The 16,530-nt window shown below is 44.1% G+C and overlaps 1 protein-coding gene across 2 annotated transcripts in view; it reads right to left on the bottom strand.

The window, feature by feature from the left end:
• Nucleotides 1-1,034: 1,034 nt before the first annotated feature.
• Nucleotides 1,035-16,530, bottom strand: part of efcab11 (EF-hand calcium binding domain 11) — a 100,059-nt gene continuing 84,563 nt past the window's right edge. For both annotated transcript variants that reach the window (XM_087989598.1, XM_043696964.2), the window contains exon 6: nucleotides 1,035-2,586. In XM_087989598.1, the coding sequence (XP_087845724.1) occupies nucleotides 2,517-2,586 (70 nt within the window). In that variant the 3' untranslated portion in view covers nucleotides 1,035-2,516. The remainder of the gene's footprint in view (nucleotides 2,587-16,530) is intronic.

Below are 16,530 nucleotides of genomic sequence, written 5' to 3'. Positions count from 1 at the left end.
GGAGTGCAGGTTCATAGTTCCTTGAAAGTGGAGTCTCAGGAAGACAGGATAGTGAGGAAGGCGTTTGGTATGGTTGCCTTTATTGGTCAGTGCATTGAGTATAGGAGTTGGGAGGAAATATTGCAGCTGTATAGGACATTGGTTGGGCCACTATCAGAATACTGTGTGCAATTTCAGTCTCTCTGCAACAGGAAGGATGTTGTGAAATTTGAAAGTGGTCAGAAAAGATTTAAAAGTATGTTGCCAGGGTTGGAGGGTTTAACTAAAGGGAGAGGCTGGGGCTATTCTCCCTCGAGCGTCGGAGTATATGTAAGACAAAGTGCAAAAAGTGGACATGAGATAGCTTTGGCAAATAGAGTTAAAGAAATCCAAAGAGATTCTATAAGTGAGGACAAAACAGTAACTAGGGCACCTTTATGTGTTGAACACGGGAGTGGATGAGATACTAAACAAATATTTTGTGTTAGTATTTACTGTGGATAAGGACATGGAAACTAGGAACTTGGGGAAATAAACAGTGATGTCTTGATAAGAGGAGGTACTGGAGTCCGAAAACACATATAAATAAATAAATCCCTGGGACCTGATCAGGTATTTCCCAGAACATTGTAAGAAGCTACGGAAGAGATTCCTGATGAAGGGCTTTTGCCCGAAACGTCGATTTTCTTGCTCCTCGGATGCTGCCTGACCTGCTGTGTTTTTCCAGCACCACTCTAATCTAAACAGATTGCTGGGCCTCTTGCTGAGATATTTGTATCATTGACAGCTACAGGTACTGGAAGACTGGAGGTCAGCTAATGTGGTACTATTATTTAAGAAAGGCTGTAAGGAAGAACCATGGTGGGTAACTTGCTGGAGGAATTCTGAGGGACAGGATTTACGTGCATTGATTAGGGATAGTCAACATGGTTTTGTGCATGGGAAATTGTGTCTCACTAGTTGACTTTCGTGAAGAGGTGGCAAAGAAGATTGATGAAAGGACAGCGATAGACATTGTCTATATGGACTTCAGCAAAGCTGTCAACAAGGTTCTGACAGTACACTGGTTAGTAAGGTTAGAACACATGAGATCCAGGGGCAGCTAGCCAATTGGATATAAAATTGGCTTGAAGGTAGGAGACAGAGGGTGGTGGTAGAAGGTTGTTTTGGACTGGAGGCCTGTTACCAGCGTTTCATGATTTATATAAATGATTTTGATGCGAATCTAGGAGGTATGGTTAGTAAGTTTGCAGATGACACCAGTATAGGTTGTATAGTGGACAGCGAAGAAGGTTACCTCAGAGTACAATGAGACCTTGATCAGATGGACCAATGGGTTGAGGAGTGGCAGATGGAGTTTAATGTTGATAAATGTGAGGTGTTGCATTTTGGTAAGGCAAGCCAGGACAGGACTTATATACTTAATGGTAGGGCTCTGGGGGGTGTTGCCCAACCTGAATGTGCAGGTGCATAGTTCCTTTAGATTTGCAGGCCGGCAGGAGAGTGGAGAAGGCATTTGGCATGCTAGCCTTCATTGATCAGAACATTGAGTGCAGAAGTTGGGATGTTGTGCTGCGGCTGTACAGGACATTGGTAAGGCCACTTTTAGAATATTGTGTACAATTCTGGTCATCCATCTATAGGAAAGATTTTGTTAAACTTAAGAGTCAACTGAAAAAATTTACAAGGATGTTGCCAGGACTGGAGGATTTGAGTACGAGGGGGAGGCTGAACAGGGTAAGGCTTTTTTCCCTGGAGCGTAGGAGGCTGAGGGGGTCCTTATAGAGGTTTATAAAATCATGTGGGGCATGGATAGGATGAATAGCCAACAACTTTTTCCGAGAGTGGGGGAGTCCAAAACTAGATAGCATGGGTTTAAGGTGAGAGGGGAAAGATTTAAAAAGGCCTTGAGGGGTAATTTTTTTCATGCAGACAGTGATGCGTGTATGGAACAAGCTGCCAAAAGAAGTGGTAGGAACAGGCACAATTACAACATTTAAAAGACATTTTGATGAGTAATGAATAGGAAGGGTTTGGAGGGATATGGGTCAAATTATGGCAAATGGTACTAGGTCAGAATGGGATGTCTGGTCGGTGTGGGCAAGTTGGACCGAAGGGTCTGTTTCTGTGCTGTATGCCCATGAATGACAGAGCAGACCCAGGAGGCTGAATGACCAGATGCTACTCCTTATTTCTATGTTTTCAGGAGACTGCAGATGGTGTGAGAACTAAACCATTCACTTTGAATCTGCCACTAGAACCGAGATATGATGCTGAACATACAAGACAACAAGTTTATTGCATTCATTGTAACAAAGCTACATGTTCCTGGAAGTACACAATACCACATTGAATATTGAATCACTGCTGCAGTTGGAGGGAGAACATGAAATATATAAACTGCATTTGGGTGACATTTCTGATTGAGCAATGGCTTTGTCTCCCAGGTCACTCCCCATTCATGAGGGAGCAGTGTTGTTGCCCTTGGGGCTGAAAGATCTGCAACATCCTTCCTCACTCCAGGCTTCATTAGATTGTCATTCATGGCGCATGACAATCTCAAAGTCCTTGAAGCTGACGTGGCCATCCAAATCTCGATCCACTTCCCTGCAGGAAGACAGATGAAGTCTTATAATGACACTGATGAGAAAGAAAGAAGATGCATTCATACAGTGCCTTTCAACCTTGCTGGCACTACAGGGGGTGCAGAGGAGGTTCACCGGGTTGATTCCTGAGTTGAGGGGGTTGGCTTATGAGGAGAGACTGAGTCGACTGGGATTATATTCATTCGAATTCAAAAGAATAAGGGGGAATCTCATAGAAACATATAAAATTATGAAGGGAATAGATAAGATGGAAGTAGAGAGGATGTTTCCACTGGCGGGTGAAACTAGGACAAGGGGGCATAGCCTCAAAATTAGGGGGAGCAGATTTAGGACTGAATTGAGAAGGAACTTCTTCACCCAGAGGGTTGTGAATCTGTGGAATTCCCTGCCCAGTGACGTAGTTGATTCTACTTCAGTGAATGCTTTTAAAGCTCAAATAGATTTTTTTTTGAATAATGAAGGAATTAATGGATATTGTGAGAGGGTGGGTAAGTGGAACTGAGGCCAAGAAAAGATCAGCCATGATCTTACTGAATGGAGGAGAAGGCTCAAAGGGCCAGATGGCCTACTCCTGCTCCTCGTTGTTATGTTCAGAAGTCCCAATTGCATTTCTCTGAGTATCAAGGTGACTGAACGATCTCAGATTTTACAGGAGCGTCCATACCAGAGGCATTAGCCCGCATCCTGGATTGTTTGCTGCCAGAAAAGGGTTTGGAGGGATATGGGCCGGGTGCTGGCAGGTGGGACTAGATTGGGTTGGGATATCTGGTCGGCATGGACAGGTTGGACCGAAGGATCTGTTTCTGTGCTGTACATCTCTATGACTCTAAGACTCTATAACTGCATTTGTCGCCTATTCTTCCTCTTTCTACGTTGGTTGAACACAACCTCTCACTCTCAGCAGCAACACCAATTCCCTCACTCCCACCCGAGAGAGTGAGCTTTCCCAGTGTTACTCTTAGTCGGATAGTTTTGGGTTCAAACTGCACTCCACAGAATTTCCTGTCAAACTCCTCTCTGGCTCTTTCCTCTGTCTCCGGATGCTCCTCTTTGACCATGCCTTTGATCATTTGTCTCACATGGCTCAATGTTGCCAAACGTTTTTCGATATTGCAAATGTGACACTTTTGGGATTTTTCCCTGCACAACAGGCACGATACAAATGTAATTTTTTTTGTTGTTCATTGATTTCAATAAGACTGCCGCTGAGTTCAACAAGAAGGCTTCGTATTCCAGGACATTTGCACCACTTCACCCCCATCATTGTTCAGAAAAAACATCAGCCCCGGTAGCGAGAACACGTCGGGTCATATTCAAGTCCCTCAAGTGGACAGGTCATCCAGTCCACCCTCTGCATCTTCTCGAGGATACAATTCACAAAACAGTCTTGGCCGTTCACCTCCCGTTCCTTAGCATTTTTGGGTAGCGGATTAAGACCCTTAATTGCCACTTACTTGGGCATGTAGCAGTGTCAATAAGTCCAAGGGCAGGTGTCCAGTGGGAGCTTTACCAACCCCTTGTATTATGGGGCTCAGGGGAAGCCAGCCCAATGATATATCACTTCAACTCGTGCACACAGACTGGACGGAGAGGGTGTTATGTCCAGCAATAAACTTTTTATTTCAAAAAAATGCCTCAGCGTCTAAAGTGATTCAGTTACTGTGTTTATAGATCTATGCAAATTGCTCCACTCATCAGCCTATGATTCAATTGTCACTCTGCAGGATGTGGTTCTTCACTCGGTTGCTCTGGGTTCTTTAAGCCAGGGACTGACCGATGTGTGAGTAATGTTTGGGTGCAATGGGGAATAAAATGTTCAGAAGGCAGTGAATGGGGGATCTGTTCTCTTTGTTCAGTGCCAATGATCTGGGAATATTTCTAGCCTGGATTTAGTCACATTCACAGGCACAGACAAAGTACGCAACAAGCATGAAAGACAACACTATACTCTTCCAATCTTTCTCAACCTTCTGAACCCTGGACACAACTCACCTGGGAATAGCTGGAAGCCTCAACCATCTTGGCCCAGTTTAAGCATACTGCTTGGTGTGATCTTTCACAACCACAGGAGATACTGAAGTGCTTTTACATTTCAAAAATATATATTATATATTAGTCATGTCGGCGTCGCTCCGAAAGCTAGTGTGCTTCCAATTAACCTGTTGGACTATAACCTGGTGTTGTGTGATTTTTAACTATATATCATATATATAGTCACAAATGCAGTTCGGCTCTGTATAGTAACATATCAAGGAAACAATCATCAGAGTTTGACTCTGTCTAAACAAAGCAAAGGCATCTCTTACTTGTACAAGACTCTACTTACATGTATTTGAGACACCAGCAGGGTACAAAAACTGAACAGACCCCAATTCAGCAGAAGGTTCTCAGATAGTGGTCTTTCCCCACTGCTCCTTGGCACCAGCTGCCCCAGGTTTAGTCCTGGACCTTGCATTGTGCCAGTCTGCAACATTTGTTAGGGTCAACGCCATGTTCTGGAAGACTAACAAGTTTCAGGCTGACCAAACAGCATCTTTTACCAGGCAGTAAAAATGGATGAATGGAGCAGAGGCTTCGACTGACACACTGAGTGCGGTTCTGAGAGCGTCACCACACTGTCAGAGGTGCTGGTTTCAGTTGAAAAGTTAAGTTGATCAACCCTCCCGGGTGGATCCAAAAGATCCCGTGGGACCATTTTGAAGAGATCTTCTCAGCATTGGGGTCAATATTTATCTCTCAACCACTGTCACTAAAAATAAGAGGCAAATTGGTCATTGTCTTCTGGCTGTTTGTGAGAGCTTGCTGTGTGGTAATTGGCTGCTAATCTTCCACACATTTGCAACAGGGAAGACACTTTACAAATTGTCTAAAAGCACTTAAAGACATTTTGAGCTTCAGAAAGTTACTGTAGATGCAGAAGCTGTTTCCTTTAACATTGTTATGAATCAGAGAGTAGGTTGGGGCAGGCATGGTTGGGAAAATGAAAATGGGCAACACAAATCATATAAGGCAAATACAAATTGGGCACTACACAGCAGGATCCTGTCATGGTGAAACTGCATATGCAGACAACATGGGCTTACATTCAACAAGGTTGATTATACCACTACGTAGGGATAAATTAGGAGTTAATAAAAGAATTTTCTTCTGGCACACACCTATTAAATTCCCATAGCATTGAATGTCTTTCTGTGTGTTTGGGGAACAACTGGCAGTACAATGAGCCAAAACAATCCGATACTGATTGGTATTTAATGGAGCTTTCCCTCATCAAGCAGGCTCCCAGACAGCAAGCTTGCTATTCTGGTGATTTCAGAGCAAATCTGCAGGATCATTTTGTAGTGTGTCTCTTGCTATGAAACTGCTCCATTCATTTTTAGAAACATTAGAGTTCTTTGCACCTTTCTGGTAAGTTTGGCTCCCTGGCAGTAGCCAGAGGGGGAGGAGGTTTGAATTTGGAGCACAGGCAAGTCATAAGAAATATCCTTCCCTCTTCTCACTCTTTAGGACATGCCTATACTCTACTTATTTGACTAAGCCTTCGGTCACTCGTCTTAATATATCTTTGCGTGGCTCAAGTGTCAAATTTCGTTTGGACGTCGCTCCTGTGAAACACCTTGGGATGTTAAAGGTGCTATAAAAATTGACTTGTTTTTCATTCTCTCATGGGATGTGAGCACAGCTGGCTATCCGAGTTTACCTTTGAGAAGGTGGTGATGAGCTGCCTTCTTGAACTGATGCAGTCCATATGCTGCAGGTAGATCCACAATACCATTAGAAAGGGAGTTCCAGGATATTGAGCCAGTGGTAGTGAACGAATGGAGATATATTTTCAAGTCAGGATAGTGAGTGGCTTGGAAGGGTACTTGAAAATGGTGGAGTTCCCATGTATCTGTCTTTCCAAATGGAAGTGGTCATAGGTTTGGAAGGTGCTGCGTAAAAATCTTGGATACATTTCTGCAATGCATCTTGTAGATGGCCTACACTGCTGCTACTGAGTGTTGATGGTGGAGAGAGTGGTTGCTTGTGGATGTGGTGCCAATTAAATGGCTGTTTTGTCCTGGATGGTGTAAAACTTCTTGAGTGTTGTTGGGCTGCATCCAGGTAGGTGGGAAGAATGCCATTCACACTCCTGACTTGTACAGTATCGATGATGGACTGACTTTGAGGAATCAGGAGGTGAGTTACTTGCCGTAATATTCCTAGCCTTTGACCAGCTCTTGTAACAATGTTTTTTTATATGGAGAGCCCAAATGATTTTCTAGTCAGTGGTAACTCCAGGATGTTGATAGCAGGGATTTGACACTCATTTACAATTTATACATCTGCATTCTATTCCTAACAACCTTGCTCCTATTCTGAATTTCTTAGTCTGTGTTTGTCTTGAAAGTTGACAGGGATTAATTTTCAACTACAGTTGGGGGCAGGAGGAGTTTTGGGATGGTTAAATAATCATCAGCAATTGATCTCCTGTCCATGATCATGGCAGGAGGGATGGTATCGATACTTTTAACTAATTTGTTCAGACTTTAGATTAGATTAGATTACTTACAGTGTGGAAACAGGCCCTTCGGCCCAACAAGTCCACACCGACCTGCCGAAGCGCAACCCACCCAGACCTATTCCCTTACATTTCACTCCTTCACCTAACACTACGGGCAATTTAGCATGGCCAATTCACATAACCTGCACATTTTTGGACTGTGGGAGGAAACCGGAGCACCCGGAGGAAACCCACACAGACATGGGGAGAATGTGCAAACTCCACACAGTCAGTCACCTGAGGTGGGAAGTGAACCCTGGTCTCTGGCGCAATGAGGCAGCAGTGCTAACCACTGTGCCACGTGCTGCCCACTTGTTATGACACAACTCTGGAGCAGGTGAGACTGGAACCTGAGCCTTCCAGCCCAGAATAAGGACACAACACCGCGCTACAAGAGCCCAAGACAGATTTTATATAGGGGTAAGCAACCAGCTGCTGCCAGCCTTCTTTCTGTGCATGTTAGCATGTCCCATTATAACTGCATCCCCTCACACGCCTGCCAGGCAAAAGGCAACAACTCTAATTAGTGGGAGGATGGAGTGACTATTTTGAAGTCTTTAATAGCTGGGAGGGATGGTGGCAGTGGTCATGTCACTGGATAAGTAATCCAGTGACCCAAACTATTGGTTTGGGAACGTGGGAATCTCACCACAGCAGCTGTGGAATTTGGATTCAGTGGATAAACAAATCTGGAAAATAAAGCTAGTCTCAGACATGGGGCCTTGAAACTATCATTAATTATTGTAAAAGCCCATCTGGTTCACGAATGTCCTTAAGGGAAGGAAATCAGCCGTCCCTAACTGGCCCACGTGATTCCAGACCCACAGCAACATGGCTGACTCTTGACTGTCCACTGAAATGATGAAGATTCAGTTCAAAGAAAACTGGTAAATGGTCAACCAATGCTGGAGTTGCCACATCTAATAAATAATAAAAAGTATGAAAAATGCAGTGCTTCTATTTACATGTCTACGTTGGATAATTGTTTAGAGGCACTCACACATAACGCTCTCTCTAAGCTGTGTGACTGCACACAGCTACTCGGACGGTCTGCGTGTGGGTTGGTTTACCAACACATTGATTTGTGCTTTGCACACGGACCTTGGAAGTCAGCACAGCAGCAGGAGAAATTAGGAGAAATATGGCTGACAAACATCACTCCTGGACTGTGATCTGCCCATTTAGGTGGAATGTGATGATGGAAAAGCACAGCAGGTCAGGTAGCATCCGGGGAGCAGTAGAGTCGACGTTTCGGGCAAAGTTGGTGCCCCCTTGCAGCACTAGGCAGAGTATCTGCATGGTGAATGCTTTCCCTCATGCACTAGTAACTGTGTGGTGCAATCTACCCAACTTAAAAGGAATCTGCAATGAATTACAGAAGACTGCTGAAAACTATAGCTGCAATTGCAAAAATGGAAAACGGAAATACCTGAACAGGGAGAGAGTTCCAGTGTGAAGGTGCAGCACTAGAGCTTTAGTAGTCTTGGTTGACAGGAAGAATCAAATCCTCCAACCCTGGCAACTCAAATCCTCCAACCCTGGCAACATCCTTGTAAATCTTTTCTGAACCCTTTCAAGTTTCACAACATCCTTCTGACAGGTAGAAGACCAGAATTGCACACAATGTTCCAACAGTGGCCTAACCAATGTCCTGTACAGCCGCAACATGACCTCCCAACTCCTGTACTCAATGCTCTGATCAATAAAGGAAAGCATACTAAATGCCTCCTTCACCATCTGATTGACCTGTGACTCTACTTTCAAGGAGCTATGAACCTGCATTCCAAGGTCTCTTTGTTCAGCAACATTCCCTTGGACCTTACCATTAAGTGTATAAGTCCTGCTATAATTTGCTTTTCCAAACTGCAGCACTTCACATTTATCTAAATTAAACTCCATCTGCCACTCCTCAGCCCATCTGATCAAAATCCTCTTGAACTCTGAGGGAACCTTCTTCGCTGTCCACTGCACCTCCAAATTTGGTGTCATCTGCAAACTTACTAACCATACCTTGTATGTTCACATCTAAATCATTTATATAAATGGCAAAAAACAGTAGACTCAGCACCTATCCTTGTGGCACTCCACTGGTCACAGGCCTCCAGGCTGAAAAGCAACCCTCCACCACCACCCTTTGTTTTCTAGTTTCTAGCCAGTTCCGTATCAATTGAACAAACCTGGATCATTTCAGTTGCATGACACTTTGATGTTTTGGAGGCAAAAACAATGACTGCAGATGCTGCAGAAACCAGACCTGCCTATCTCCTTTTCCACCTATCCACTCCACCCTCTCCTCCCTGACCTATCACCTTCATCTCCTCCCCCACTCACGCATTGTACTCTATGCTACTTTCTCCCCACCCCCACCCTCCTCTAGCTTATCTCTCCACACTTCAGGCTCACTGCCTTTATTCCTGATGAAGGGCTTTTGCCCGAAACGTCGATTTCGTTGCTCGTTAGATGCTGCCTGAACTGCTGTGCTCTTCCAGCACCACTGATCCAGAGACCATAATGTTTTGTTATAAATTCTGTGTTTTATGTTCTTATGCTCCACAACCACCTGAGGAAGTAGTCCTACGAAAGCTAGTGCTTCCAAATAAACCTGTTGGACTATAATCTAGTGTTGTGTGATTTTTAACTTTGTCCATCCCAGTTCACACCGGCTCCTCCATATCATTATTTCCAGGCAGTGCATTCCAGGTCCTAACTAAAATTTATTCTCACATCACCCTTGCTTGATTTGCAGATCCCTTTAAATTGATGCCCTCTCATTCGTGTTTCTTTTATGGAACAATTTATCCCAATCTCCACTGTCTAGACCACTGATGATTTTGAAATCCTCTATCAGTTCTCCTCTCAGCCTCCAAGGAGAATAGTCCCAGTGTTTTCAATCTGTTCCCATGGGTGAGGTTTCTCATTCCCTGAGCCATCTTGTGAATCACTTCTGCACTATATCCAATGTGGCGTCATTTCATTTAATGTGATGCTCACAACTGTCACAATACTTCAGCTGAGACCTAACCAGTTGTTTTACACAAGATCAGCGTCACCTTTTTGTACTCAATGCCCCCATTAATAAAGCCAGTAACACTGCATTTAACACCTTTGGATTGTCCAACCCCTCGTTTGCGGAGTTGAAGGTGATTGGTCAGCCATTTTGCTAGTAGAGGGGACACTCTTCAGTAAATGTGCAACATTGTTTGTGTCCCTCCACAGGTGTACAAAGAGTTTGTACTGAGGCTCCAAGGATGGACATTGACTGTACCAGGGGCCCTGGGCTTATCCTCAAACTGTTTAGCAAGGACCACTCTTGCTGTGTTAGTTCTAAGACTGACATTTGACAGATAGGGTCTGTCATATGCGATATGTTGGTGCCATCCCCCCTCCCCCCACCTTGTCTCAGCCGAATCCCTCCAGCCCGGCACCGCCTTCCTGACCTGCAGTCTTCTTCTTGACCTCTCCGCCTCCATCCTACTCCGACCTATCACCCTCACCTTGACCTCTTTCCACCTATCACATTTCCAACGCCCCTCCTCCAAGTCCCTCCTCCCTACCTTTTATCTTCTCCTGCTGAACACTCTCTGCTCATTCCTGAGGAAGGGCCCGTGCCCGAAACGTCGAATCTCCTGTTCCCTGGATGCTGCCTGACCTGCTGTGCTGTTCCAGCAATAAAGTTTCAACTTTGATCTCCTGCTCCTCAATCCAAAAGATGTTTTGGTTTGATGGGGTCAATGGATTCTTGTCATGCCATCCTAGTCCCCCAACCCCATCAATACCCAGCCCCAATCCCTCCAAATTGGTGGAAATAAATGATCCAAGCAGATTAAATGCCAAGGGAAAATTATTGGACTCTGAAAGAACTCTCTTAGCCTCATAGAAATATACAGCATGGAAACAGACACCTCGGTCCAAATTGTCCATGCCGACCAGATATCCTAAACTAGCTTAGTCCCATTTGCCAGCACTTGGCCTCAAGACTCTAATCCTTCCTACTCATATACCTATCCAGATGCCTTTTAAATGTTGTAATTGTACCAGCCTCCACCACTTCCTCTGGCAACTCATTCCATACACGCACCACCCTCTGTGTGAAAAAGTTGCCCCTTAGGTTTTATATCTTTCCCCTCTCACCCTAAACCTATGCCCTCTCGTTCTGGACTCCCCGACCCCAGTACAAGTCAGTAAGCACAAGGCTCATAGAAGAATGGGATATGATATGAGGCATGACAAAGGCAGCAATGCTTCAGATGACCACAGATTTACAAAGGGTAGAATGTGGAGACCATCCATGCATTGGAAAAGACAAGTCTGGAGGTGACAAACAGTCATAGACTCATAGAGATGTTCAGCACGGAAACAGACCCTTCGGTCCAACTTGTCCATGCCGACCAGATATCCCAACCCAATCCAGTCCCACCTGCCAGCACCCAGCCCATATCCCTCCAAACCCTTCATATACCCATCCAGATGCCTTTTAAATGTTGCAATTGTACCAGCCTCCACCACTTCCTTTGGCAGCTCATTCCATGCACATACCACCCTCTGCGCGAAAAAGTTGCCCCTTAGGTCCCTTTTAAATTTTTCCCCTCTCACCCTAAACCTATGCCCTCTAGTTCTGGACTCATAACCCAGGAAAAATAACTTGTCTATTTACCCTATCCATGCCCCTCATGATTTTATAAACCTCTAGAAGGTCACACATCAGCCTCCAACTCTCCAGAGAACAGCCTCTCCCTATACGTCAAACCCTCAAACCCTGGTAATGTCCTTGTAATCTTTCCTGAACCCTTTCAAGTTTCACAACATCCTTCCATCAGGAGGGAGACCAGAATTGCACACAATATTCCAAAAGTGGCCTAACCAATGTGCAGTACAGCCACAACATCACCTCCCAGGTCCTATACTTGATGCTCTGACCAATAAAGGAAAGCATACCAAGCGCCTACTTCACTGTCCTATCTCCCTGCGAATCTACTTTCAAGAAACTATGAATCTGCACTTCAAGATCTTGTGGAATCCCAATCCTCCAGCCTCGGTGTTGATGAACTGTCTGGCTCTATAGCAACAGGTTCACGATTGCAATGAATCTCACAACATAATGTTGAAGGCCTTTTGGCCTCCAGGTGAAACCCAAGGTAAGGTCAGCAGATTTCCTTCCCATAAGTGAGAACTGGACAGATTATTAATGACAACTGATGATAGTCATCATCGTCACCATTCCCAGTTTTAATTTCCAGGTTTGTGAATTCATTGACTTTAATTTCCTCCTGCAGCTGACATTGCCAAATGCCACTGTCTCTACGCCAACTCACCACCCCACCCCGATTCTAAAGCATTTGCTGCAGCCACATCTCTCTCAGACTTGAGCCCGTTATACCTGCCAGTGTGATCATAGGGAAAGGCCTACTGCCACGGATTGACAATTATGTTATTGAATCTCAACCATGGAATGATTTCTTTAAACGGGCTCATTGAGAATGGTTTTCTGTGCTTCACTACTGGCCTCCCTTGAGCTAAAAGCACTAGGGACATTAGCTGGTTATGTGCCACAGGAACAACTCAGACAATTGAGTAGCAGCAACTGCTCTTGGCCAGAATTGTAAATTAGTGCCTCAGAATTGTCTCCAGCATACCTGGGATTGGAAGAGGGACAAGAAACACAAACTGGGGTCCCTGTTACGATCTGGAGTTCAGAGGGTAACATGCTCATCTTTAAGTCAGAAGATTACTAGTTCAAGTCCCAACTTGGAGCCACAAGCGTGTATTTCAGGGCGACACTCCTGGTGGAGTATTGGGGGAGAGTTGCACTATCAGAGGTGCCACCATAACCAGACAAACCAGAGAGGTTTTTTATTCTTTCATTGGATGTAGGCATCACAGACAAAGTCAGCGTTTGTTGACCTAATTGCCTCAAATTGAGTGGTCTGTTGGGCCATTTCAGTCAGCAGTTAAGAGTCAAACAAATAGCTGTGGGTCTGGAGTCACGTGTAGATTGGACTGAGTAAGGACAGCAGATTCCCTTCCCTTAAAAGACATTAGTGAACTGGATGGGTTTCTATCACTATCAATGATAAATTCATAGTCATCATCACAGAAATAAGGGTTTGAATCCTGATTGTTATTGATTGAATACCATGGTAAATTTGAACCTGTGTCCCCAGAGCAGTATTCTGCACTTACACAGAAACATAGAGAATTAGGACCTGGAGTAGGCCATTGAGCTTTATCTGCTAATCAATATGATTATGATCGATCATCCAACTCAGTAAACTGTTCCCACTTTCTCCCCATACCCTTTGATTTTAAGAACTATCCAACCAGAGGATGTGGTGGAGGCTGGTACAATTGCAATATTTAAGAGGCATCTGGATGGGTATATGAATAGGAAAGGTTTGGAGGGATATGGGCCGGGTGCTGGCAGGTGGGACTAGATTGGGTTGGGATATCTAGTCGGCATGGAAGGGTTGGACTGAAAGGTCTATTTCCATGCTGTACATTTCTATGACTCTAGCGCCTTCTTGAAAAAATTCAATGCTTTGGTTTTCTGTAGCAGTCCAATTCCTAGTCCAATGACATTACCACTACACCACTTTGTCTCCCCTAAATCATAGGGTTGTGAGAGGCGTTATGGAAATGCAAGTTTATTCTTCTTATCCAGTGAGCTCCTTTAGAAAGCAATGATGCCACATGAGGGCAGATTTGGGGCTGGCTGAGCTTCTTTCCAGAGTTTGCTAGGCTGCTGGCAACCTGTGAGGAGTGGAACGTGAGGAATGACTGCTTGGTTGAGTTGACAACAGAATTGCCTCCAGCACGGTTCATTTCAGTGCCTTTCAGAGGAAAGCAAGAAGAGTGATTGAGGAGAAGAGAAAAAGTAGTGAGGAGAAACTAATTATTTTTCAAACACTTAAAATTAAAAGGAAGTGAGCAAATGACAAGCAAGCATTTTATATCTCTACCCCACTCAATTAATACACATCCCACAGACTGCAATGTTGTTTCATACACACACACACACACAGGAGGCTACTTGTTTAATCTCTTTGCGACCCTAGGCAGGAGAATGATAGAACCACAGAAATACAACGTCTGTGTAAGAGGCCGTTACTATGGCAGAAGGCATCCATGTGGGGATTTTAGATAGCACCGCACAGTTTTTAATCACAGCCTTGCTGCTTCCGGATCGCATTGAGAATATGGAACCCATTAAACTGGGGGACCATCTGGATTCATCTGAAGTAACATCAGGAAGGTCTCAGGAGGAGGGGTAGGAGGGGCAGGCTTGGGAGCCATATCGTCTCTTGTTGCCTGCCTGCTTACCAATGAATACTTCAGATCAGGGCTGTGCAGCTGGGGAGCAACAGAAACAGGTTGCAGTTTGTGCAATAGCTGGAGACGACCAATACATTAACAAAAGCCTGAGTTTAAAATGGTCATACTGATGTTCAAATCCCTCCATGAACTCGACCTTGTCAAGCCCGCTAATTCCTCCAAGAATTCAGCGTTCCTCCAACTGTGATCACCTGATCATGTTCATGGTTTGGAGTCCCTGAGGATTAAGGACAAAGTGCCAGGACAGGATTGCATGGGAAATTCACCATTGTTAAGAAAATTGTTTAAAAACTTTATTCATTAGTTACAAAACCATGATACTACAGTAGGTTGAATGGCCTACTTCCACATTGTAAGGATTCTACGATTCTATGACGTGGGGAGGAAGTTGGACTGACATTCATGAATTTTTCTATTTAAGATGAAAGAACTTTGGGGCCATGGGGGAAAGGCAGAAGAATGGGACAGGTTGAGTGGCTTTTACAGAGAGCTGGCACAGACATGATGAGTTAAATGGCCTCCTTTATTGCTGCAATCATTCTGAAATTATATGGGTTGAGGCTCTTCCTTTTCCAATCAGTTTAGGAAGATGATTCACCACCTCAATGGGCATCTTTGACAGCGACGTCAGATGGGACAGTTAGAGGCAAGCGGTCAGGCAACAATATCCCCAGGTATATGTCTACCCAGAGTTGGCAACCCTTTAAGCATCCCTAATTTCCTTTGTCTGACTATGAGCGGCCATGGCAGCAGTTGATGAAACCATTGTCACTGAAATTCCCTCCCTAAACCTCTTTGTCTCTGCACCTCTTTAAATTTAGGATGTTACTGAAAACCCACCATTTTGGGAGGGAATCTGTCCTCATATTCCCTTGTGTAGGTGTGTAGGATTTTAATTCCTGCGGATAATCATCTCGTGAAGCAACTGGAAATATTTTACTCAGCCACATAAGCTCAAGATGTTGTTGCTGTTCAGTCAATGGTTATCTTCCCTGCTTTTGGCACCTTCCATTAAAAGAAGCAAGGAGCTATTTCATTTCAATAATTAAAACTTGGGTTAATAATCACGACTGAAAACATTTGCTTCTTCAAATGGTCAGATATTAAGCTTCTTTGTAGCCTCACATCTTTCTTTCAAATACAATTTTTATGAGTTTGGTGAACAACCTGTCTTTCCAACAGCTCTAATGTTCTCCTTGATTAAGTTTCTACCACCAGTGCAAAGTTGAATCCACAAAGTGCACTTCAACAACTCACCATAGTTCCTTTGGCAGCAGCTTCCAAACTGGAACCAATACTTACAAGGACAAGACCACCATCTGAAAGTTCCCTTTCAAGCCAGCCCAACATGGACTCATGGACTCCCGACCCCAAGATGAAACTCAGCGTGTACTCCCTGCCTTAGAACTTTAGGTCTGTAATGCTGATCTCTTAACTTTATTTCTTCATTTTTCTAATTTATACCTAAGATTTGTACATAGGTATCTTTGTACTGAAGATGGTACCAGAAGTTGTGACTTTGTATACTTTTTGCTGTAATCATGCATCTGTATACTTCAATACATGTAACAATAAACCCAATTCTAATTCTTAGCCACATCCCATCCTGATTTTGAAATATATCACTGTTTCTTCACTGTCACTGGATCCAAATCCTGAACTTCGTCGCCAATGGCATTGTGAGTGTCCCTGAACATCATGAACTGCAGTGATTCAAATAGGTGCCTCACCAGCACCAGGGTAATTGATCTTCAGTGAAGTCTACATCCCGTGAACAAATCAAAAAGTAGAAATTAAAAGATTCCAATGGTATTACTCAAAGAACTTGAGGTTCAGAACCAAAATTTACCCCATAACCATTAACAAAACAGTCCATCTAACTCACATTATGCAGTTCTACACAATAGTTCTGGACTCAAAATGCTAATTCTGTTTCTCTCTTCACAGATGCTGCCTTACTGAGTTTTTTGAACACCTTGTATTTTAAGTTCAGATGAAGGGCTTATGCCCAAAACATCAATTCTCCTGCTGCCTGACCTGCTGTGCTTTTCCAGCACCACACTCTCGACTCTG

Source organism: Chiloscyllium plagiosum, unplaced genomic scaffold (assembly GCF_037043375.1).
Source record: "Chiloscyllium plagiosum isolate Xiang-an unplaced genomic scaffold, Cpla_swu_hap1 HiC_scaffold_8, whole genome shotgun sequence".
Lineage (NCBI taxonomy): Eukaryota > Metazoa > Chordata > Chondrichthyes > Orectolobiformes > Hemiscylliidae > Chiloscyllium > Chiloscyllium plagiosum.
Note: the sequence above shows the minus strand (reverse complement) of the source record. Positions and strands in the feature narration are given on the sequence as shown.